The sequence below is a fragment of the Schistocerca americana genome, chromosome 4, assembly GCF_021461395.2.
Source record: "Schistocerca americana isolate TAMUIC-IGC-003095 chromosome 4, iqSchAmer2.1, whole genome shotgun sequence".
In the NCBI taxonomy this organism is placed as follows: Eukaryota; Metazoa; Arthropoda; class Insecta; order Orthoptera; family Acrididae; genus Schistocerca; species Schistocerca americana.
Window position 1 is genome coordinate 240,679,814 of NC_060122.1, and position 24,234 is coordinate 240,704,047.

The 24,234-nt window shown below is 40.8% G+C and overlaps 1 protein-coding gene across 1 annotated transcript in view; it reads left to right on the forward strand.

Moving 5' to 3' along the window:
- LOC124612315 (structural maintenance of chromosomes protein 1B-like) overlaps positions 1 to 24,234 on the forward strand; it is a 59,896-nt gene that overhangs the window by 31,144 nt on the left and 4,518 nt on the right. Inside the window, exon 3 of the mRNA XM_047140439.1 lies at positions 17,407 to 17,584. Coding sequence (XP_046996395.1) covers positions 17,407 to 17,584 — 178 coding nt within the window. The remainder of the gene's footprint in view (positions 1 to 17,406; positions 17,585 to 24,234) is intronic.

Sequence of the window (24,234 nt, forward strand, 5' to 3'; positions counted from 1 at the left end):
TGGGGATTTTGTGTCTGTTTAAATTTGGCATGTTTGTTTTGTTGTTTCTGCAACAGTGTTCTAACCTGTTTTGTGTACCAAGGAGGATCAGCTCCGTTGTTTGTTAATTTATTTGGTATAAGTCTCTCAATTGCTGCCGATATTATTTCTTTGAATTCAAGCCACATCTGGTCTACACTTACAGTATTAATTTGGAATGAGTGGAGATTGTCTCTCAGGAAGGCATCAAGTGAATTTTTAGCTGCTCTTTTGAATAGGCATATTTTTCGTTTATTTTTGGAGGACTTGGGGATTGCAATATTCAATCTCACTACGACAACCCTGTGTTCACTAATCCCTGTATTGGTTTTGATGCTCGTTATTAACTCAGGATTATTTGTTGCTAAGAGGTCAAGTGTGTTTTCAGAACTGCTTACTATTCGTGTGAGTTCATGAACTAACTCCTTGATATAAGAGCTGCAAGCTAAAGGAGATGTGGACTATCTCCAGAGAGCCAGTAAGGAATCACAACAAATAAGCAACTGAGTCAGATGTGAACTGTACTGACGGAGCAGCAAATTCACATGGTCAACAGTGGGGTCAGCCTGGTGGAGTTGCAGTGCAAGCAAGCAGTGACTTGGTGTCAACACGAAGCATCAGTTCCTATTACTGGCGAGCTGACTGTACCGGCATCTCGGCCCCTGGGCGGGTCATGCTGACGAGACACAAGCAGATGTTAATCACCATGTAGACTCTTGGATGTTGGTGCATAAGAAGAGTGTTGTGCCAGTTTTGCTTGACAGAAACATCAGCGTGTAGACTCTTGCGATTGACTGTGTTTCAACTTAAGCTGTGCTAGTTGTTCTACTGTTATATTGGCAGGCTGCTGCAAGGTGTAGGTTTTAATAGGAGAAGATTCTAACTGAATTGTATTCTCTGGGTGCACTTTATTCTGTTATTAGTTGTGCTAAGGGATTTTCCTTTCTGACATTTATATTGTTGGCCTTGTTTTCAATTACTGGACTGATTTACTTTGTCCTTTTACCAGCATTCCATTTGTACATTACCTCTTGTTTATCAGCTGCATTTGTATAAGTAAGTTTTGGAGATTTTGTTTTTCTGCTCTATTTGGTTTATTTTTGGCTATTGTGTTCTCAGCTATTCTAGCTATTTTATTTTTATTATTGTTCCTTCCAGCTTGTGTGGTTATTAGCAGTATGGTTGGCTGTTGTTTGATCCAATCCTTGTAATTGTAATGTTAAATTTATGTTAAATATTAATTAACGTGGATTTTGTAGTGCCACTATAATTTTGTTGGCAAATATGTGGGATACATGGTGAAGTACTGCAGTAGCCACTGGCCACTGGTGAGTGCAGAGTGTTGGCATTCTGATACCGTAACAGAGCTTTTGGTTTGGGCCATGTTCAGTTACAGTAATGCACATTATGGATAAGGGGATTTTTGCACCAATGTATTATAGTGGCTTTGCCAAGAACATGACTTAAGTGGCACATTGGCATAACAGATGTGCAGCTATCTTGTATAAGTGGCTTATTTTTGGTAGCAGTTTTGGGCATAGCCCAGCAGTTCAACCAGGATGTGGGGGCTACAACAGATGAGACGATCACATGGATTTGCCAGTAGTAGTCACGTGTTCAGGTCTCCATCATGTTACCAGCTTCCAGCATCATGTCAGCCCTCGAAACATAGTGCCATGGTGCAGCATGCTATCCCAGGCTCACTCCATCAGCAAGCAGGACTACTTTTCCCAGGAACGGAAGCTGTTTTCTGCCAACACAGTGGGTGTGCCTCTGGGCTACACGCCAATGGCTGCTAGGATGCAGTCATTCTTCACAAAGCTGGCTGCCACAACAAGATCCCCAACTGTCTATGTGCACTGCTGACATGAGCTGTTTGTGATGCACATACAATGAGCACAGGTGTCAGCAAATCTCTCTCTCTGTGTGTGTGTGTGTGTGTGTGTGTGTGTGTGTGTGTGTGTGTGTTGGAAACAGTATCATCGGGACCCCCTGAGTTCACAATGCTGTTTATCATGATACTTCATGGTTGTTAGAGCGTGTTTATACTCATTCAACAATTTTTCAACTTCAGCATAAAATACTGCATTAACAAAAAGATAGGCACTCTTGTAGATACATTGTTTTGACTTTAAACATCTTGGTGCTCTGGGTAGTTACATTTGATGTAGTAGGAGTAACAATAACATGGAATGCACTTCTAAACAAAATCTATTTTGCCTAATTCCATTAAAAATTCTTAACAATTTGTTTTAGGGATTTTACAGTGCTTCAAAAAATGGCTCTGAGCACTATGGGACTCAACTGCTGTGGTCATAAGTCCCCTAGAACTTAGAACTAGTTAAACCTAACTAACCTAAGGACAGCACACAACACCCAGCCATCACGAGGCAGAGAAAATCCCTGACCCCGCCGGGAATCGAACCCGGGAACCCGGGCGTGGGAAGCGAGAACGCTACCGCACGACCACGAGATGCGGGCTACAGTGCTTCACAAGTTAATTATATTGTCATTTGATTTTAAACAACACAAAGAGTAATTGCCATATATGAAAAACAAAACATAATTATTTAACAGAGAAATTTGGCAGACTGCCACACAAATAGAGAAGTTATTTTATTCTATTTTCACTACCAGTGTTCGAAATTCAATATGCCATCTCTTCAGGCCCCATACGCACCTCTCCAGAACTATTGATATCGGCATACTGAAGCCATCTGTTCTGGATGTTGTGAGTTCTCAAGTGCATTTGAGAATTCGTGACATGCGGAAACAATGGCCTGTTATGCCAACATCAACATTAGTTTGTGTTTCTTCATCAGGTGATATATTTATCATTAATGACCTGTAGAAGTGATGGCAGTGCTCTGGTATGGTACCCATGTTGCAAAGATCTAGAGGAGCCTTAACCTTTTCTTTCGGTATGGGAACTGCAGATGAATACAAAGGCTGAAGTGAGAAATATTCTTGCAACCTTGTTTTAGCTATGCAGAATGTTTCCGTTATTTTAAACTCTTCAGAAGTATTGTTCCTGTATTTAAATAAATGTGTAGAGTTTTCTTCTTGATTCTGAAACCAGATTGTCTTGAGCCAGTTGACGTTATTTCCATCAGTGTCAGCTTTTCTTTTCTTAATTTTCTAGCATCTCATTTCTGGGAAGTCCAGAACATCCTTCTGCTGAACTTCAATACCATGGTATTCTTTTATTTGTCATTCTGGTGGCAGAGAACCATCCTGATGGATCAAATATGTGAAACGTTTTATATTTTACTCTATTGAGGCATGAACTGAGTCACACTCCGTTTGTGCGTCCTGGCTTAAAGGATATATGGTTTGTTACAGGAATAAGAGGAGGAGTCTTTAATGTCCCATTGACAACAAGGTCACTGGAGATGGAGCACAAGCTTGGATTAGGGAAGAATGGAGAAGGGCAGCGGCTGTGCCCTTTTGAGGGAACCATCCCGACATTTACTGTAAATGATTTAGCGATATCACAGAAAACCTAAATCAGGATGGCCAGACATGGCTTTGAACTGTTATCCTCCCAAATGCGTGTCCCATGTGCTAACCACTGCAATACCCCACGTGGTATATTACAGGGATACCAACTGCTCAACAGCAAATTGAAGCATAGCAGACATGTTTGTAATTTTTCCTCCCTCTCCACAAGTATTGGAAAAGAAATTCCAGTTGTTACCATTTGTATTTGGTTCTAGAAAATTAAATGAGCATGACCCAGTTTCTACAGTTCCACGTTTGGCTGTCCACGTCTGGCATGCACAGCTTCTCTTGAAACTGTTTTATACAGACAGGTTGTACACAGCAAGCCTTTGTTGACAGAACAATTCCATAGCATCTGTCTTTGAACTGTAGCAAATAGCCTCCAAATCAAATATGGCTAAATGGGCTTTTCCTGATACAGCTTCCAACTTTAAGCTGTCTCTTCGTTCTCAAGCTAAACACTTTCAATCTACATGAGCCTGAACAGTGAATTTCTTTCTATGTGGCATTCATATAAGAGAACCTGTAGCATGTATCAGACATGTCATGTTCAGGCACTTGGAAGGATAGGTTAAATTCTGTATTAAATATGTTTCAATAAAAAGATCCAATATCAGGGGTGATGTTATTATTTTCATAAGTTTTGACATACATTTGGTAAATTTTTTGAAGATTTAGCTCATGAGACAAGTACACTTTCCCAAAATCCTTCGTAGCATAATGTGTGTGAAGGGAGTTTTTGAAAGGTATTGATTTCTTTCACAGTATCTGATTGAGGTACAGCTAATTTGTGCTGCCCTCTTTGATCTCTAGGAATTATGTTGTGATCATGCCAAATGAATGAGTCAAATCCAGCATTACAAGAAAGGAGGACTGACAGACCTGTGCCTTTTGACCACTTTTGTGACATTCCTCCTAGATGAGTCTGTAGGAAGTCCTATTACTGTACTTATATTTCTTTTCTAAGAGTGAACTGATGTATGACTGCTGTTAGTCTGTCTGTATCATGTAAATTACAAAATTGTTTGTGAATGTTTAGTCACCCAGCTCAGTGAAATTAGAGCTGCATTTCCTTAAGCACTTTGAGCAATCCTTTGGTTTAACTGACCGTCCAGAGATATGTTTGCCTTGGGAAGAAATATATGGTTTCCCCGATTGTCATTTGGTCTTTTTGTCATTTTTCTTGCATTTCTCGAGTTGGGCAGTTCTACATCTACATCTACATTTATACTCCGCAAGCCACCCAGCGGTGTGTGGCGGAGGACACTTTACGTGCCACTGTCATTACCTCCCTTTCCTGTTCCAGTCGCGTATGTTCGAAGAACGACTGCCAGAAAGCCTCCTTGCGCGCTCGAATCTCTCTAATTTTACATTCGTGATCTCCTCAGGAGGTATAAGTAGGGGGAAGCAATATATTCGCGTCCTCATCCAGAAACGCACCCTCTCGAAACCTGGACAGCAAGCTACACCGTGATGCAGAGCGCCTCTCTTGCGTAGTCTGCCACTCGAGTTTACTAAACATCTCCGTAACGCTATCATGCGTACCAAATAACCCTGTGACGAAACACATCGCTCTTCTTTGGATCTTCTCTATCTCATCTGTCAACTCGACCTGGCACGGATCCCACACTGATGAGCAATACTCAAGTATAGGTCGAACAAGTGTTTTGTAAGCCACCTCCTTTGTTGATGGATTACATTTTCTAAGGACTCTCCCAATGAATATCAGCTTGGCACCTGCCTTACCAACAATTAATTTTATATGATCATTCCACTTCAAATCCTTCCGTACGCTACTCCCAGATATTTTACAGAAGTAACTGCTACCAGTCTTTGTTCCGCTATCATGTAATCATACAATAAAGGATCCTTCTTTGTATGTATTCACAATACATTACATTAGTTTATGTTAAGGGTCAGTTGCCACTCCCTGCACCAAGTGCCTATCCGCTGCAGATCTTCCTGCATTTCGCTGCAATTTTCTAATGCTGCAACTTCTCTGTATACTACAGCATCATCCGGGAAAAGCCGCATGGAACTTCTGACACTATCTTCTAGGTCATTTATATATATTGTGAAAAGCAATTGTCCCATAACACTCCCCTGTGGCACGCCAGAAGTTACTTTAACATCTGTAGATGTCTCACCATTGAGAACAACATGCTGTGTTCTGTTTGCTAGAAACTCTTCAATCCAGACACACAGCTGGTCTGATATTCTGTAGGCTCTTACTTTGTTTATCAGGCGACAGTATGGAACTGTATCGAACGCCTTCCGGAAGTCAAGAAAAATAGCATCTACCTGGGAGCCTGTATCTAATATTTTCTGGGTCTCATGAACAAATAAAGCGAGTTGGGTCTCACACGATTGCTGTTTCCGGAATCCATGTTGATTCCTACAGAGTAAATTCTGGGTATCCAGAAATGACATGATATGTGAGCAAAAAACGTGTTCTAAAATTCTACAACAGATCGATGTCAGAGATATAGGCCTATAGTTTTGCGCATCTGCTCGATGACCCTTTTTGAAAACTGGGACTACCTGTGCTCTTTTCCAATCATTTGGAACCTTCCGTTCCTCTAGAGACTTGCAGTACACGGCTGTTAGAAGGGAAGCAAGTTCTTTCGGGTACTCTGTGTAGTTCATCTGTGTTTTATCTTTGTCTTATTCCTTCCGTCACGTTTTTCATTTACTAACAGCTTTCTACAATTACTGAAAATTTTTGAAACATCCTGATCAAAAATTTTGTTCAGATTGTTCTCTTCTTCCAAGAACACATTTGGATCACCATTAGCAATGGTTTGTCCACAGTATTTGGCAGTGGCATAGTGTTTAACAATTCGTGAAGACAAGTTGTAGAATGATCTAAAAATATGGTACAACCATAATTTACTGAGGGAATGTAATAAAGAGGGTGCAAAACTTACAGAATAAATATTCTTAAATTTATAAGGCAGATGCTTTGAGCAGAAAGGTAGCAATAGTGCACGTACTGGATCATGACCTTGCTGAATGCCAAGCAGCACGGAATGCTGGTAGTGACTGCAGGCTATACAAAATGCTACAGTAGTTTAGCATATGTGATTAAAATGACTTGGTAAAGCCACAGGTAGTGGTGCTGACTATGTTGAAGAAGGAAGTACTGAATAAACATGTCTGGTCATGAACGGTGCAAAATAACAAACTGAAGTGTGATTGACAGATATTGGTGGAAAGGGAGATACAGATCAGTACGTGAGAAACTGCGTGCGGTGTGCAGACCTGTGTGATAACCAGATACCATTATAGAGACCCCAGAAACATAGAAGCCACTTGAAATAATTGGGATGGATATGTTAGGATTCAGCTGGGCTCCAGCAGGGAACCATTTTGTGATGACAGTAATAGTGTTTCTCAGTTGTTGTTGTTGTTGTGGTCTTCAGTCCGGAGACTGGTTTGATGCAGCTCTCCATGCTACTCTATCCTGTGCAAGCTTCTTCATCTCCCAGTACCTACTGCAACCTACATCCTTCTGAATCTGCTTAGTGTATTGATCTCTTGGTCTCCCTCTACGATTTTTACCCTCCACGCTGCCCTCCAATGCTAAATTTGTGATCCCTTGATGCCTCAAAACATGTCCTACCAACCGGTCCTTTCAAGACACTGTCCATTCCGTTCAACTGCTCTTCCAAATCCTTTGCTGTCTCTGACAGAATTACAATGTCATCGGCAAACCTCAAAGTTTTTACTTCTTCTCCATGAATTTTAATACCTACTCCGAATTTTTCTTTTGTTTCCTTTACTGCTTGCTCAATATACAGATTGAATAACATCGGGGAGAGGCTACAACCCTGTCTCACTCCTTTCCCAACCACTGCTTCCCTTTCATGCCCCTCGACTCTTATAACTGCCATCTGGTTTCTGTACAAATTGTAAATAGCCTTTCGCTCCCTGTATTTTACCCCTGCCACCTTCAGAATTTGAAAGAGAGTATTCAAGTTAACGTTGTCAAAAGCTTTCTCTAAGTCTACAAATGCTAGAAACGTAGGTTTGCCTTTTCTTAATCTTTCTTCTAAGATAAGTCGTAAGGTTAGTATTGCCTCACGTGTTCCAACATTTCTACGGAATCCAAACTGATCCTCCCCGAGGTCCACTTCTACCAGTATTTCCATTTGTCTGTAAAGAATTCGCGTTAGTATTTTGCAGCTGTGACTTATTAAACTGATAGTTCTGTAATTTTCACATCTGTCAACACCTGCTTTCTTTGGGATTGGAATTATTATATTCTTCTTGAAGTCTGTGGGTATTTCACCTGTCTCATACATCTTGCTCACCAGATGGTAGAGTTTTGTCATGACTGGCTCTCCCAAGGCCATCAGTAGTTCTAATGGAATGTTGTCTACTCCCGGGGCCTTGTTTTGACTCAGGTCTTTCAGTGCTCTGTCAAACTCTTCACGCAGTATCGTATCTCCCATTTCATCTTCATCTACATCCTCTTCCATTTCCATAATATTGTCCTCAAGTACATCGCCCTTGTATAAACCCTCTATATACTCCTTCCACCTTTCTGCCTTCCTTTCTTTGCTTAGAACTGGGTTGCCATCTGAGTTCTTGATATTCATACAAGTGGTTCTCTTATCTCCAAAGGTCTCTTTAATTTTCCTGTAGGCAGTATCTATCTTACGCCTAGTGAGACAAGCCTCTACATCCTTACATTTGTTCTCTAGCCATCCCTGCTTAGCCATTTTGCACTTCCTGTCAATCTCATTTTTGAGACGTTTGTATTCCTTTTTGCCTGCTTCATTTGCTGCATTTTTATATTTTCTCCTTTCATCAATTAAATTCAATATTTCTTCTGTTACCCAAGGATTTCTATTAGCCCTCGTCTTTTTACCTACTTGATCCTCTGCTGCCTTCACTACTTCATCCCTCAGAGCTACCCATTCTTCTTCTACTGTATTTCTTTCCCCCATTCCTGTCAATTGTTCCCTTATGCTCTCCCTGAAACTCTCTACAACCTCTGGTTCTTTTAGTTTATCCAAGTCCAATCTCCTTAAATTCCCACCTTTTTGCAGTTTCTTCAGTTTCAATCTGCAGTTCATAACCAATAGATTGTGGTCAGAATCGACATCTGCCCCTGGAAATGTCTTACAATTTAAAACCTGGTTCGTAAATCTCTGTCTTACCATTATGTAATCTATCTGATACCTTTTAGTATCTCCAAGATTCTTCCAGGTATACAACCTTCTTTCATGATTCTTGAACCAAGTGTTAGCTATGATTAAGTTATGCTCTGTGCAAAATTCTATAAGGCGGCTTCCTCTTTCATTTCATCCCCCCAATCCATATTCACCTACTATGTTTCCTTCTCTCCCTTTTCCTACTGACGAATTCCAGTCACCCATGACTATTAAATTTTCGTCTCCATTCACTACCTGAATAATTTCTTTTATCTCGTCATACATTTCATCAATTTCTTCATCATCTGCAGAGCTAGTTGGCATATAAACTTGTACTACTGTAGTATGCCTGGGCTTTGTGTCTATCTTGGCCAAAATAATGCGTTCACTATGCTGTTTGTAGTAGCTAACCCGCACTCCTATTTTTTTATTCTTTATTAAACCTACTCCTGCATTACCCTTATTTGATTTTGTATTTATAACCCTGTAATCACCTGACCAAAAGTCTTGTTCCTCCTGCCACCGAACTTCACTAATTCCCACTATATCTAACTTTAACCTATCCATTTCCCTTTTTAAATTTTCTAACCTACCTGCCCGATTAAGGGATCTGACATTCCACGCTCCGATCCGTAGAATGCCAGTTTTCTTTCTCCTGATAACGACGTCCTCTTGAGTAGTCCCCGCCCGGAGATCCGAATGGGGGACTTCTTTACCTCCGGAATATTTCTCAGTATGTGGAGATTATTACTACGCCAAACCAGCAAGCTGTTACAGTTCCACAAGCAAAGGTCAGAAACTGGATATTTAAGTTCGGCATGCAAGAGACAATGATTACACAGCAGTCTTATGTCAGACTTGATATAAATAAATTATGTTACATGTGAAGAAACTGAAAACTAGTCCAGGATAAAATGGGTGCATTGTGCGATCAGAAGATTGTTCAACTACTATGTGAAATCACACCATAGTGACTGGGACACGTATATCTCATTTGTCATGTCAGCATACAATAATATAAGAATATGATGTATGAGATGGCAGGAAAATGCCATAATCAATTGATATGATTAAGGCAAGAAGGGGTTAAGGATGGAAGGTCAGTCCATGATTTTGTGAGACGGTGAAGGAAGTATGGAGATAGGTGGAAGGAAAAAAAAAAAATAATAATGCATTGAAGAGACAAGAGGAAGCTGTGAAGCTCGTGGGAAGCTAACACCTTTTAGAGTAAAGCCGTCGGCACACGGACCGTGCATCCAAATGTTGAGCATGCCAATTTTCTGACACCATAGCATGAAACAGCACGTTTGGGAGTCTTTTCTGAACGTGCAGAGCAATATCTAGCATGTCAGATATTCTGCGTGTGTATCTGATCATTGATCAATGAGATGGCACAACGCCACCTACATCACATGCGCGCTATCTCCCTTCAGCACAAAGTTATGAGGCGCCATATTGGCATTCATTTCAAGCCTATACGTATATATGCCATTTCTGAGCACCTGCAAATTGAGAATCACTGGAAAACCCGTTGTTAACTGTGTGATCCATTGCAATAAAATAATGAGAAACATCATATTCATGGCAAAAGTATTATTGTAACTTGCGTATTATGAGAGTATGCTATTTGAAGGCAGCGATACACTGAGGATCCACCCAAAATGCATTGTTCTTGGTACAATTTGTTACAATTAAATTTCGGTAGCATAGCTACGATTAAAGCTTTCAGCAAGTCTAAGATCCTAGGAATGGCAACCAGTCATGATGTTGGATTAGCGTGGTGAGTAGTGTCAGTGATTTGTAAAATTTCTATGTTCAGGCGGTGGTTCGCGGCCCTCCACTTCCCAACTTATTTTTCCTAACATTTGCGTTTTTACGAGGTTCTGATACTTTATTATTAGTTTCATATAAGTATATACTATAATTTTTGATGTATGTAAATATAAGTTCACCTTTCTTTGGATGTTTGATTGGCTTGATCTACAGGACAGCCGTGTACCGCAAGTCTCTAGAGGAACGGAGGGTTCCAAATGATTGGAAACGAGCACAGATAGTCCCAGTCTTCAAGAAGGGTCGTCGAGCAGATGCGCAAAACTATAGACCTATATCTCTTACGTCGATCTCTTGTAGAATTTTAGAACATGTTTTTTGCTCGCGTATCATGTCATTTCTGGAAACCCAGAATCTACTATGTAGGAATCAACATGGATTCCGGAAACAGCGATCGTGTGAGACCCAACTCGCCTTATTTGTTCATGAGACCCAGAAAATATTAGATACAGGCTCCCAGGTAGATGCTATTTTTCTTGACTTCCGGAAGGCGTTCGATACAGTTCCGCACTGTCGCCTGATAAACAAAGTAAGAGCCTACGGAATATCAGACCAGCTGTGTGGCTGGATTGAAGAGTTTTTAGCAAACAGAACACAGCATGTTGTTATCAATGGAGAGACGTCTACAGACGTTAAAGTGCGTGCCACAGGGGAGTGTTATGGGACCATTGCTTTTCACAATATATATAAATGACTTAGTAGATAGTGTCGGAAGTTCCATGCGGCTTTTCGCGGATGATGCTGTAGTATACAGAGAAGTTGCTGCATTAGAAAATTGTAGCGAAATACAGGAAGATCTGCAGCGGATAGGCACTTGGTGCAGGGAGTGGCAACTGATCCTTAACATAGACAAATGTAATGTATTGCGAATACATAGAAAGAAGGATCCTTTATTGTATGATTATATGATAGCGGAACAAACACTGGTAGCAGTTACTTCTGTAAAATATCTGGGAGTATGCGTACGGAACGATTTGAAGTGGAATGATCATATAAAATTAATTGTTGGTAAGGCGGGTACCAGGTTGAGATTCATTGGGAGAGTGCTTAGAAAATGTAGTCCATCAACAAAGGAGGTGGCTTACAAAACACTCGTTCGACCTATACTTGAGTATTGCTCATCAGTGTGGGATCCGTACCAGGTCGGGTTGACGGAGGAGATAGAAAAGATCCAAAGAAGGGCGGCGCGTTTCGTCACCGGGTTATTTGGTAACCGTGATAGCGTTACGGAGATGTTTAATAAACTCAAGTGGCAGACTCTGCAAGAGAGGCGCTCTGCATCGCGGTGTAGCTTGCTGTCCAGGTTTCGAGAGGGTGCGTTTCTGGATGAGGTATCGAATATATTGCTTCCCCCTACTTATACCTCCCGAGGAGATCACGAATGTAAAATTAGAGAGATTAGAGTGCGCACGGAGGCTTTCAGACAGTCGTTCTTCCCGCGAACCATACGCGACTGGAACAGGAAAGGGAGGTAATGACAGTGGCACGTAAAGTGCCCTCCGCCACACACCGTTGGGTGGCTTGCGGAGTATCAATGTAGATGTAGATGTAGACAGCTTGCGCTACTTGTATAAAGATATTTTGCTCCTTTTTTCTTTTCCGCTTCATAATTCACATGTTGCAAAGATTCTGTTACTGGGTAGGAACAGTGATCAAGTAAGATTGACATTGGGGTTTTACTAAAATGTGGGGATGATTAAATAATGTTTGTTTTATGTGAAGAAGTATTGCACATTTGTATCACACTGTTTGTAATGGAACTTTTATAAGCTTGTGTCCTTATTGATTGGACATGGTACTTACCTTTTCGTGGACAGTGGAGGAAATGTGCGTTTTAATAGAGCTAACATGGGAATTTTATGTGCGCCCGTTTAGTAAACAGTGTGATTTACGAACTAGAAACTTCCCGCAACTGCGCTCTATAGTGCATTGTAATCGCGTGTACCATGTTGGGGCCCAAGTACTGTATGCATAAGTTGCATCATTCCTGAATGTTCAGCAGCACGTTGAACTCAGCACACTCAACGTTGATGTTCGACAGCACGATCCGTGTGCCGATGGCTTAAGGCAGTGGATATGTTTTCAAAAGCTTACAAGCCTAAGGGTGAGACTACGAAATTCAGCACACTCAACGTTGACGTTTGACAGCACGATCCGTGTGCTGATGGCTTAAGGCTGTGGATATGTTTTCAGACACTTACATGCCTAAGAGTAAGACTACGAAATTCAACACGTGGTACCAACGATCTTACCAAATTATGTCACCAGTCAGTGTTATGCTACAGTTACCAACAACATCAACAATAGTGCATGTTAGACACTTTTGACTATTCCATGTTGCTCTGGATTCTATCCCAGGAGTGTTAAGAGCAGAGCCTGTGAAGGTCGCAAAAGGGAAGAAACGGAGGAGTAGACATGAGAAAGTGGATGGACCCGTTCATGAGGTACTATATGCAATGAGGTCAGGTCAAGGAAGTGACAGAGGTATTTTATTGTGTTTGTCAGTAGTAAAGTGCGAGGTGTCAGAGTGTAATACATTAATGATTTGTGTTAGAGTGAGGGGTCTTTTAGTTTTGTGTGGAAGTGCTGACCAGTGGCGGCAGACTTCTGAGGGGTCAGGGAAGATGATGACAGGTATTGTCCTCAGGCTTCTGTACACCAAAGTCAAGGATGGAAGGGATGCTAGTCATGGCAGTGCTACACCTCTTCACATGGAGCAGAGTGGGTGGCACTACCTGGCAGGGGGAGTCCTTTGTGCCATACAAGGGGATGTGGTGGTTACCAGCCACCAATTGACACTGAGTTTAGTTCTTAATGCATGGGAATCCCAGAATGAAGTGAAGAGGCAGGAGGAAATGTTTTCTGGGTTTCAACAATGAGCCAAAAGCAGGGGAGTGTTTGGAGTAGTTACTGAGGAATGTGAGAAGTTGCGTAAGTCTTATGAACAGTTATGGGAACAGATGCAGCAAGCAGTGGAGGTGGTGCCACATTCGCTACCTCAATTGAAGAGGGTTTTGATATGCTTGGGGTAGAATTCTGAAGATGTTGTTTGGACCATCAGATACCTGTGACGTCAGAGAATGGAACAAGACGGTGGAAATGGTGAGGAAATTGGCAGAGGGTAGTAAGTTGGTAGTGGAGTGGCATGCTACAACACATACTACAGAAGCTGATACGCAAGGTGATGGCAGTACGCAAAGGCATCAGAGGGCACTGTTAATCGAGAACTGGTAATCATGAAAGCCCAGGTAAACATGTTGGATGCAGGAGTAACTAAGAGAGGGCTCTTACAATCACTAGCCACGGGTGGTGATTGTGAGCTTACAGGAGGTTATTCATCCCACATTGCATGAACAGCTGAGTCCCATCCTGTCATCAACAGAGAAATACTTGTCAACATTGTGAAGAGTGCAGGGGGAACTACCATTGGAACTGGGGTTGACTGCAGAGCCCAGTAGGCAGTGCATAACTCTTTATTATCATGTGGCATCATTGGAGATGAGGACTGACCAGGCACAATTGTACATACTCGTTGGGTTCCCAGCATTGGATATATTTGCACAATTTAAATGTTATACCATTCACCCGGAACCAGTGAGATGGGGAGCTAATTAATTGATACGAGTGGGGAAGAATTTTGATGATGGTATTCGGACCATCAGAGGCCTGTGACATCAGACAATCGAACAAGACGGCAGAATGTACCGAATCTTGTGAAATGGGGAGCCCTAGGGATATTTGTACAATTGAGGACAGATGCTGTGTTGTTAATTTCAGCAGGAGGAGAAAGGCATGTAGTGATGGCAGAGTTAGAACCACAACATTGTCAGAATCTGCCCGGATGATTGAAAATGGTGAAAATGCACACACAGTGCAGCTGTTTGTTGGTAAAACAAGTGGGTGAGATTGTCCAAGGGACATGGTGGAACATAAACCATATTTTCAGCAAACAGTATTACACAGGATTTATCCCATATATGACAGTGTGTTAGTGGTGAAAAGTTGCTATGAACAGGGACGGCACACAGAGGCAGGACAAGTAGAGGCTGAGGGATAGTGGGTTGTTGATTAACGGGCCAGTGTGTGATCTAACGGAGACAACCTTCTATCTGCAGCCAAGGTAAGAGGAATTACCCGGTTGAATGAACAAAGTCATGGTTGTACTAGCCAGGTGAATCACTAGAAGGAGTCCCGATACATAATGTAATCTTTCTGAATAACACATTGAAACTAGACCTGACCCATTCCCAGAACCAATTAATAGTCCCACAAGAAGGGCGGATATCAGCAGAACAGTTGATGCAGCATGTTAAGCAATTTAGGGAAGGGCAGCACAAGTGAGGGTGACCTTGGCTTCATGATACCTAGCACTCTTTGCCTATCTGAGGTGGAGAGCTATTTTTCAACTCGATCCACTGTAGTACAGTTTCAGTCGTCGTCGGCTGATACTCGTATCCGAGTTTTCATTTCTCTCCTGAGATTTCCTTTGTCACGGTTCAGGCGTGGAAGTGTCGTTGATGGCTTAGCAATCCAATCCTAGCGTGGAACAGGCGGCCACAGACATTACAGCTGATGGAAGGTGGAGGACGTGGCTGAGCCTGGAGGAGTTTACGTCTCTGGCGTTTGTCATTCTCCATTCTTCGACGTTCCAGCTCAAAGTTTTGAAGAGCATTTGAGGTAACTGAGCGCCAGCGACTTCGGTCTTCTGCTATTGTGGACCAGTTACTCGGATTGATGTTCAAGTTTTTCAGATTTTTCTTGTACTGATCCTTATAACGTTTGAGAGGGGCACCTCGTGGCCTTTTACCTGTGCTCACTTCGCTGTACAGCATTTGGCGTGGAAGTCTGTCATTTTTCATCCGCTGGACATGTCCGACCCATCTGAGTTGATGCCCAATGATAAGAGCTTCCATGCTATGCATTTTTGCTTTCTCTAGAACAGCCGTGTTGGATATGAAGTCATCCCATTTCAGGTTCATGATATATCTTAGCTTCTGTTGGTTGAAGCGTTCTAGTTTCTTCAGATCGCAGCGATATAACGTCCAGGTTTCGCAACCATATAGCAGGGTGGAAATGACTACAGCTTTGTACACCATCAGTTTGGTGTACAGTGTTAGGTCTTTATTCAGGAAGACACGCTTTGTAAGACGACCAAATGCTACATGTGCAGCATGTACTCTATTCTCCACATCTTTTCCAGATGAGCAGTTGGATGACAGTATGCTTCCCAGGTAGAGGAAATGGTCCACTTGTTCCAGGAGTATCATAGATGGATATGCTGAAGTCAGGAACGGAGGAGCCAGGAGTTGGCTGCGCCATCACCTTTGTCTTTGAAATATTGATGGAGAGACCAAATCGTTCGTACGCCCTGCTGAAGGAATCAACTGACAGCTGCAACTCTGCAGGTGAATGAGCTGGAGAGGCATTGTCATCAGCATACTGCAGCTCTGTAGACTGGATCCAAAGGGCATGAAAGCAAATGAATATGGAATATTGTAGTGTGAGTGTTGACAACGAGTTTAAAAGGATATGAGGCCACGGAACGAGCCATGAGCTTATGTAAAGAGAATTGCCAAGAGAACATGACTGACAGGATGTAAAAGGATACAAACACAATGCAGTGTTCCAAAGAAAATAAGAGAATAATGCACTATTAAGTGGGCAACTGAGTAGCTTAAGATAAGTCTACTAAGTAAGGTGTATAGGTTAAATGCAGTCTCAGAACCCTGTGTGTTAAGCAGCCAGACACTTTTGTGGTACAAACATGTTCTGCAAATGTGATATGCTGTTGCAGATCGGTCTTAAATGAAAACTAGGGTGGCTGGGTCTTTCTGTGTAGTGGGCTAGTTTACTGCCACTACCATGTTATGGGCAAATCTGTGGGGATGTACGATGAAATATTGCATCAGCCACTGGCCGCCAGTGAGTACAGGATGCAGGCATTCCAATTGTAGTAGCAGAGCTGTTGACTAATTGTGAGATGAGCCAGGCTCACTTGGTGAAACCTGCTTGCACAGTGGGTAAAGTACAGTGCAGGCGAGGGGACTACTTCTCCGTGTTCTAGTGGCTTTGCTGAGAATGTGACTAAAAGTGGCACGTTGGCATGTGTAAATAGCTGTCATTTTGATAGCAATTTCATTTGCAGCTCAGCAATTCTGCCAGGATGTGAGGGCTAGACCAGACGACGGGCCATGTGGAGCTGCCACCAGCAGTCATGAGTTCAGGTCTCCATCGCAGTACGAGTTTCCTGCACTACGTCCTCCTTCCAGGCTTGGTGCAGCGGGCCAGCCCAGGCTCACTCCATCAGGAAACCAGACCTCTGCCCAGGCGGCAGCAGGTCATAGCCCTTTCCACTCCCACCGTTTCCTGTACCACAATATTTTGTTCTAAACATTGATTATTTTCATTGATACATTACCACATGACGAGTAATTCTCATTCTGAATATTATTTACGATGGGAGAAATGAGTACAGAGCCAAAATTGTGCTACAAAAAATATATTATGTAGCACATTTAATTTTTTTTTTTTTTTTTTTTTTTTTTTTTTTTTTTTTTTTTTTTTTTTTTTTTTTTTTTTTTTTTTTTACTTGCAGTGACAGAGCAAAGCAATATAATTATCCAAATTTTTACTCAATATTATATCTCTTAAAATTTTGTTAGTTCCCTCTTACTGGAGTCGGTGGGGCCATTCTGTTTCCTTGGTGAATCAAATGGTAAAATCTCAGGTTTCTGAGCCAACCAACCCTGATACGATAACCATTTAACATACACATGTTTGGCTGTTTCAAAGAACACCAATTACTTTAAATTTATGGTCATACTGTTTGTGTGTATTCCACGGGCCTGGAATAATGTTTTAATTATTAACTAATCAAAATACTTTATTTCATTTACAGCTTCTTACCGTCACCATTGCTGATATTTGATGAAGTGGATGATGCACTTGATGCAAATAATATTGACAGACTTGTGAGATATGTAAACAGCCACAAAGATTCAATGCAGATTACAGTAATCACTCTGAATAAAAAGATTGCTGCTGAGTGTGATGTTATTGTGGGAGTGTGCCCAAATGTAAGTTTTGCAGCCTATTTCTGGTTAATGTAATAGCCTAACAGTCTAATGTTACGGTTGACATATACATAAAAATGCAATATGTGCAGCAAAAATTCAGTGGTGTTATAGGTTGAAGGAAGTCGTGCGTTAACTGCATGCTCTCTCACAATAAAGTAAGTAGCCAGACAAAAAGATTGTGTAGTATCTTAGGCTATTAGAATAAACATCTGCATCCTCTTCTGGTAAAGAGGAAAGTAGAGGCTGATTATACGTGAAAAGTAAGACAGTTGTCTTCTGTTTCACTTCACGGAGTAGGCTTAAAAAGCTTCGCAGAAGCTGTCTGTTGCTTGGCCATCCTACATCTTGCTTTCCTGTTGTTTTATAACTGATTCCTTGTTTTCATTAGTTTGTGTCCTGGGTTGTTGATGTGTTGTTTCCATTTTATGCAGCCTTGTTCTTTTTTCATTTGTCATTATATATTAAGTTTTGTTTTATACTATTTGTTTGTATTTGATCTCAGAGTGTAAATCATTTGAGTTTCCTTAAAAATTTGATTTCAGCTGATGGTATTTTTCTTCTGTCTTTCTTAATCAATGTCCATGATTCTTTTCCTTATATTAGAATAGGGGTAGCCAAAACTTTGTAAACTTTGTTAACTTTGCATTATTCTTTATATTGTCACTCAGTGTTCTGTGTTTGTGCTCCATATCATTTGAAACTTGAATTAAAAGGAAAATTCTACATGTACGTACACACTCCATAAGCCACCACAGGGTGCATTGTGGAGGATACCTTGTGCCATTACTAGTTATTCATTTTCCTGTTTGACTTGCAAATGGAGCAAAGGAAAAAGAACTGTCTATTTGGTTCCATAGGAGCCCTGATGCCTCTTATCTTGTCTCCATTGTCCCTATGCAAGATGTGCATTGGTGACAGTAAAATCACTCTGCAATCTGACACAAATACCAACTCTCTAAACTTTCTCAATAGTGTTTTGCATAAAGAATGTGTTCTTCAATCAAGAGATTCCCATTTGAGCTCAAAGAGCTTTTCCCCTGTTATTCATGTGTTGACTGAAACAAATTGGTAACAAATGTAGCTGTTAGCCTCTTAATTGCCTCAATGTCTTCCTTCAGTCCAACTTCGTGGTAGTCAGTGGTTCACACTAGTGTTCTGTACATGGTCTGCTTTGTGGATGAGCTGCATTTTGTTAGAATTCTCCCAATAACTAAAGTTGACCATTTGACTTGCCTATAATCGATCTTACATGATCATTCCACTTCATATTGCTGTGTAATATTACACTTAGATATTTAATTGATGTGACTGTGCTAAGCAGCACACTACTAATACTATATTTGAATATTACAGAACATTCTCCCTACTCATCTTCATTAACATACGTTTTTCTACATTTAGAGCAAGCTGCCATTCATCACACCAAATGGAAATTTTGTCCAGGTCATTGTGAAACCTGCTAGTCACTCTGTGACATTTCCCTTAGAAACATTGCAGCTTACTGCTCACCCTATCAAAGAAATTATTTATGTATTTGGAAAGTAAGAGGGAATCTACCACACTTCCCTGGGGCACCCAATGATACACTTGTCTCTGATGAACATTTGACATCCAGGATAATGTATTGGGTTCTGTTACTTAAAAAGCCGTAGAGCCACTCACATATGTGAAAACCTGTTCCGTCCTCATTAGCAGCTTGCAGTGTGGCACTGTGTCGAATGCTTTCCGGAAATCTAGAATTATGGAGTATTTCCCTGTTGTCCTTCATCCGTGGTTTGCGGTATACCATGCAAGAAAAGTGCAAGCTTACTTTCACGGGAGCGATTCTTTCTTAAGATATACTGCAATGCAAACAAATATCATATTTGCAAAGCCAGACTAAAAAAAAATCGTAGTTTATAATACCAAACTGACCTTCAAAATCCCTGAAAATCATCATCTGAATTTTCTTCTCCTTCTTCCTCTTCTTCATCATCATTGTCCTCTTCGTATATAAGATGGTCTTCCCTGCCATCAAGAGCATTACATATGCCATACTTCTTGAAAGATTTAACAGTAATGTCTTTTCTCACTCTAGACCACAACTGTTTTATCCACTGACACACTTGTTTGACTGTAGGTCATTTTAAAGCTCTACATGGTGTGAATTCATGTTGGGTTTTATCCAACATCCCTTTGTTCCATTTCTCTGTCATATAAACTTTAAATGGTTTATTTATCGAGACATCAAGAAGCTGCAGTTGTGAAGTGAGTCTTCCTGGAATAACAGCAAGCTCTGCATTTCCCTGTCTCAATTTCTCTTTCACAGAATTTTTCAAATGAGCACTAAACTGATCTAACACCAGAAGAGAATCTTCTTCAATAAAGCACCTTGTTTTCTCTCACACACACTGTGTTAGTCCAAAATTCCATACCAGCCCCAGCCATCCAACCCTTGTCATGTACGTGAACAACAACACCCAGCAGTGTTTCAGAAGGATTTGGCATTGTTTTGTGCTTGCAAATGATCATTGGGTTCAGTTTCGTACCATCAGCACAACTTGAAAGGACGAAAGTGTAGTGCATTTTTTCATGTCCACTTGCTTTTATAGTTACAGTTTAGAGCACCTTTCGTGGCATCAGTTGTGCTGTTTGGCACATCAAATGTCATAGGAGTTTTGTACACATTTGGTATGTGGCTTAGTTCCACACTTCCCCCAATGTTGAATGATAAAGTGATAGAAAGATAATATTTTCTCTTCATACTCTGTAGCATATTCTGAGATATTTTGGTTTTGGTTTGCATGCTAAGTCCATGATGCTTCATAAACCTGTAGCACCAACCAACTCCACCCGTAAAGTCCACTCTACTGTTAACTTGATCATGTATTTCCATTATTTTTTAATTAATTCTAGTGCCATTTTGATGGTGTCCTTGAATCCATTTCAGTATGTCATCTAGTTGTGGCTATATTGCATTCAGTCCTCTATTTGCACATTTAAGACTCCCCCCCCCAGTTCATCTTTACCATCCTGCCAATTGCGAATGGTTTTTTCTGTTGGTGGAGGACTGAAATGCTGCTTTGTTTCCATGTTCTTATGCATACACTATTACTTTCAATTCATAGCCATCACAATATGAATATGTTTTATTTTTTTACATTACGAAACTTAACTACTTACAAAAATATAGTACTGTTACTGATAACGCAAACCATATTCAATTCAATTTCACTGGCACTGTAGACTGTAATGATGCATCATAGGCAAGACAGTGTTCTGGGTTTGTGATAGTGGGGTGGGAGGGAGACTGTTAGTAAGCTTGTGAATCTCTGCAACTCAGTTTTGTTGCATCGATACACTGCTGTCCGCAGTTGAATCCAGTGTTGCCAGATAGTGTTAGGTTTCCTGTGGCATTGAATATGTGGCCATTTTTAAGACTGGCACAGGGTTTTAACCCTCCAGCAGGCGCGTCAACTTTCATGACGCCACTAGTCGCGATGTATCTCGTGGATACATGCGACGATTTTTGTGGTTTTTTGTTTGTTTACAGGTTCTTTTTCTTTTGTTTTTGTTTTAAATTGCAGTTACCTTTATTGTTACAGATTTTACAAATACTGAAGTGAACATCACGCTCATTACACTTTCAAATTAACAGAAATATTTGACATTTTGTAATGGAGAAGTACATGAAATTCTTTTAAAAACTGATTTTATTATAGATACAAATAAATTATTGAACTAATCAAAGCATGTCTCTTTTTACTGATTGCCCTCTACAGAAAGACATTGTTCACAAATTATTTTTGTGCGCTTTTGCAAACAAAGATGTGTACCGCATTTTTCGCATGTATACTTGCTGAGACAAGTCTTTTTTGTCTCCCTATAGCATGACTGGCACCTTTTTCTTTTCTTGTTTTCTGATTCCAAGGATTGTTCAGAGTTTTCTTGCTCTTTTCCTTTAGGTTTGTACATCACTAGCATTGACTTTATATCATCAGGTAGAGTCATAATAAGAGCTCTTCTTTTGAGATGATCTTGCAGTAGAGTCAGAGCCATACTTTACTAGCATTGACTTTATATCATCAGGTAGAGTCATAATAAGAGCTCTTCTTTTGAGATGATCTTGCAGTAGAGTCAGAGCCATACTTTACTAGCATTGACTTTATATCATCAGGTAGAGTCATAATAAGAGGTCTTCTTTTGAGATGATCTTGCAGTAGAGTCAGAGCCAACGTTTTTAGGTACTCGCGCCGATTTGAGTATTTATTCTTGTTGCCCAAGAAAATTATTCTTGAGTCAATGCCTGCAATGTTCAACAGGTGGAAAAAAATCACCATAGGCCATCTTCTTGTTGACCTAGCTACATTGTAGGTTGCACAGAGTTTGTCAACTACACCAACTCCAGATTTGGTGCCATTATAGCGTAGAATAATTGCTGGGTTTTTCTCTAAACCCTCCGAAACCTCACTTGACGATACATGCATACTCGAAAGGAGGACTACAGTTTTCCCTTTTTTCGGGACATACGACACAAGGGTTTCATTCTTGCTGTAGCCAAATACGCTATCATATTGCTGTCTACGTTTAGGTGCTACGAATTTCGATGGCAGTTCCTTCTAGTTTTTTTCTAATTGTGCCTACAAACGACAGTCTCCTTTTATGCATTTCTCTTACTAACTCCAAACTAGTGAACCAGTTATCTGCTGTAATGTTTCTACCCGTCCCATATATTGGTTCGGCAAATCTCAGAACTACTTCTTTGGCAGAGTTGTTATTCTGAAAGGGTCCTTCTGGTTGTAATCCACAATATATTTCCATGTTGTAAGTATAATAAAGCTTGGCATCACATAGGCAGAAAATTTTGATGCCATATTTAGATGGTTTGGATGGTATGAACTGGCGAAATCCACACCGGACTCGAAATGCTGGTAGCTGCTCATCAACTGTGACGTTCTGACCGAGGGAGTAATGTGTCTCGCAGTTATTCAAACACATGGTGAACATTTCCCTCACGGCTGCTAATTTGTCTGTCTTGCGCCGTTCTTGTCTTGTGGCTCCATTATCAAAACGAATGCATCTTATTAGGAACAGGAAACGTTTTTCGGACATGGTCATTCTAAAAATATTCAGACTGAGGTCATCTGCTGTCCAGAAGTCATGAACATTCTGTCACCCACCACAGAACACACCAGCAATGTATAACAAGCCAAGAAAGGCTTTTATTTCGATTGCGTCTGTGTCCTTGCAGTCACTCTCGCGAGCAAAGTTTCCTTTTAGATCAGCTATATGCCTGTTAGTGTTGACCACAATTAGATCTAGGATATCATTACTGATGAATAGGCTCCAGCAGTCAATTTCAGTTACCATTTTCGTTGCGTCTCCAACTACCCCAGGCAGTTTGGTTAGTATATTATGAGGCCATGTCTGTGTTGCTTTCCAAGGCACTTTCCTCCATTTAGTTCCATCCTTACCAAAAATAAAAAAATAAGTACATTACACCATTATTGGATATTGTTATTATTACATCTGAAAGCGTATTTATTGTCTTTTCTGCTCACCAAAATAGTAATGTTCATCAGTTTCCTGCGCTTCATTATTTTCCTCTTCATCAAATTCATGATCTGTGTCTGAGTCTACAGATCGCGTTTCGAGTATATCTTCGGTTTCTGAATCAGTTTCTGCAAGATCGTCTTTATCTTCAGTGGATACCTCGTCGTCGAGAAGAAGGCGATGAACTTCTTCCAAATCCTTAGGATTTTCTAGATCATATCGTTTACTCATTTTGAAAGAGAGTACATGTAGCTACAACGAGACGTTGCTTCATTTAGAAGGCAACAATGCAACTGCCAACTTGCGTATGCTGCAAACAATGCAACAGCTGCAGTCATTAGCGGCGACAAAGCGTTACCCGAGTAGGCGCGCTGTATCTGAGAGATACAGGCAGTACACGTTCCCACACCTGACTCATGGATGACCTTGTCAGTATCGGGATAAGACTGAAATTCCTGTGAAGCAATAAGATAGGTATGACACAAGATGTCGTGGGCCAGCAAACCGTTACCACTGTTCATTGCGGTAATATTAGAGAAAAAGTAGGTCATGTATCTCACAGATACATGCGCGACTGTCGGAGGGTTAAATCAAACACTTTACATATTTATATTAATTTCACATATAAGATGCACCTGAATGTTGGAGGCAATTTTTCAAAGAAAAAAGTGCATCTTATAGTTGGTAAAATACAGTATGGTATTAAATAAGCATAAAAACCTATTTTAATAAATATTATTGTGTGTTTAAATGTTAATGTGATCATGGTATTACGTCATTATCACAAAATATATGACACAATTTGATCATAATATGTTTCTCATGATGACATTAAATCAGTGATAAGGATGCAACACGTTCTGGAAGTCAGGGAAATCAGAGAATATCAGGGAATTTGAAACATGTCAGAGAAATCAGGGAAATTTGAAAAAAAGAAACACTGGAAAAAATCTCGTTTTTGTCTTAGTAGATGAAATGGTTTGTTTACTGAGAGGTCTTGCATTGTCGCTGGCTGGACGCAGCTGAGAACATGCACGCTTCACCAGTCCATCATTCTTACTACTTTTCCCTTTCCTACCACTCCCCTCAGCTTTCAGTCAGTGCTGCCACCACTTCTT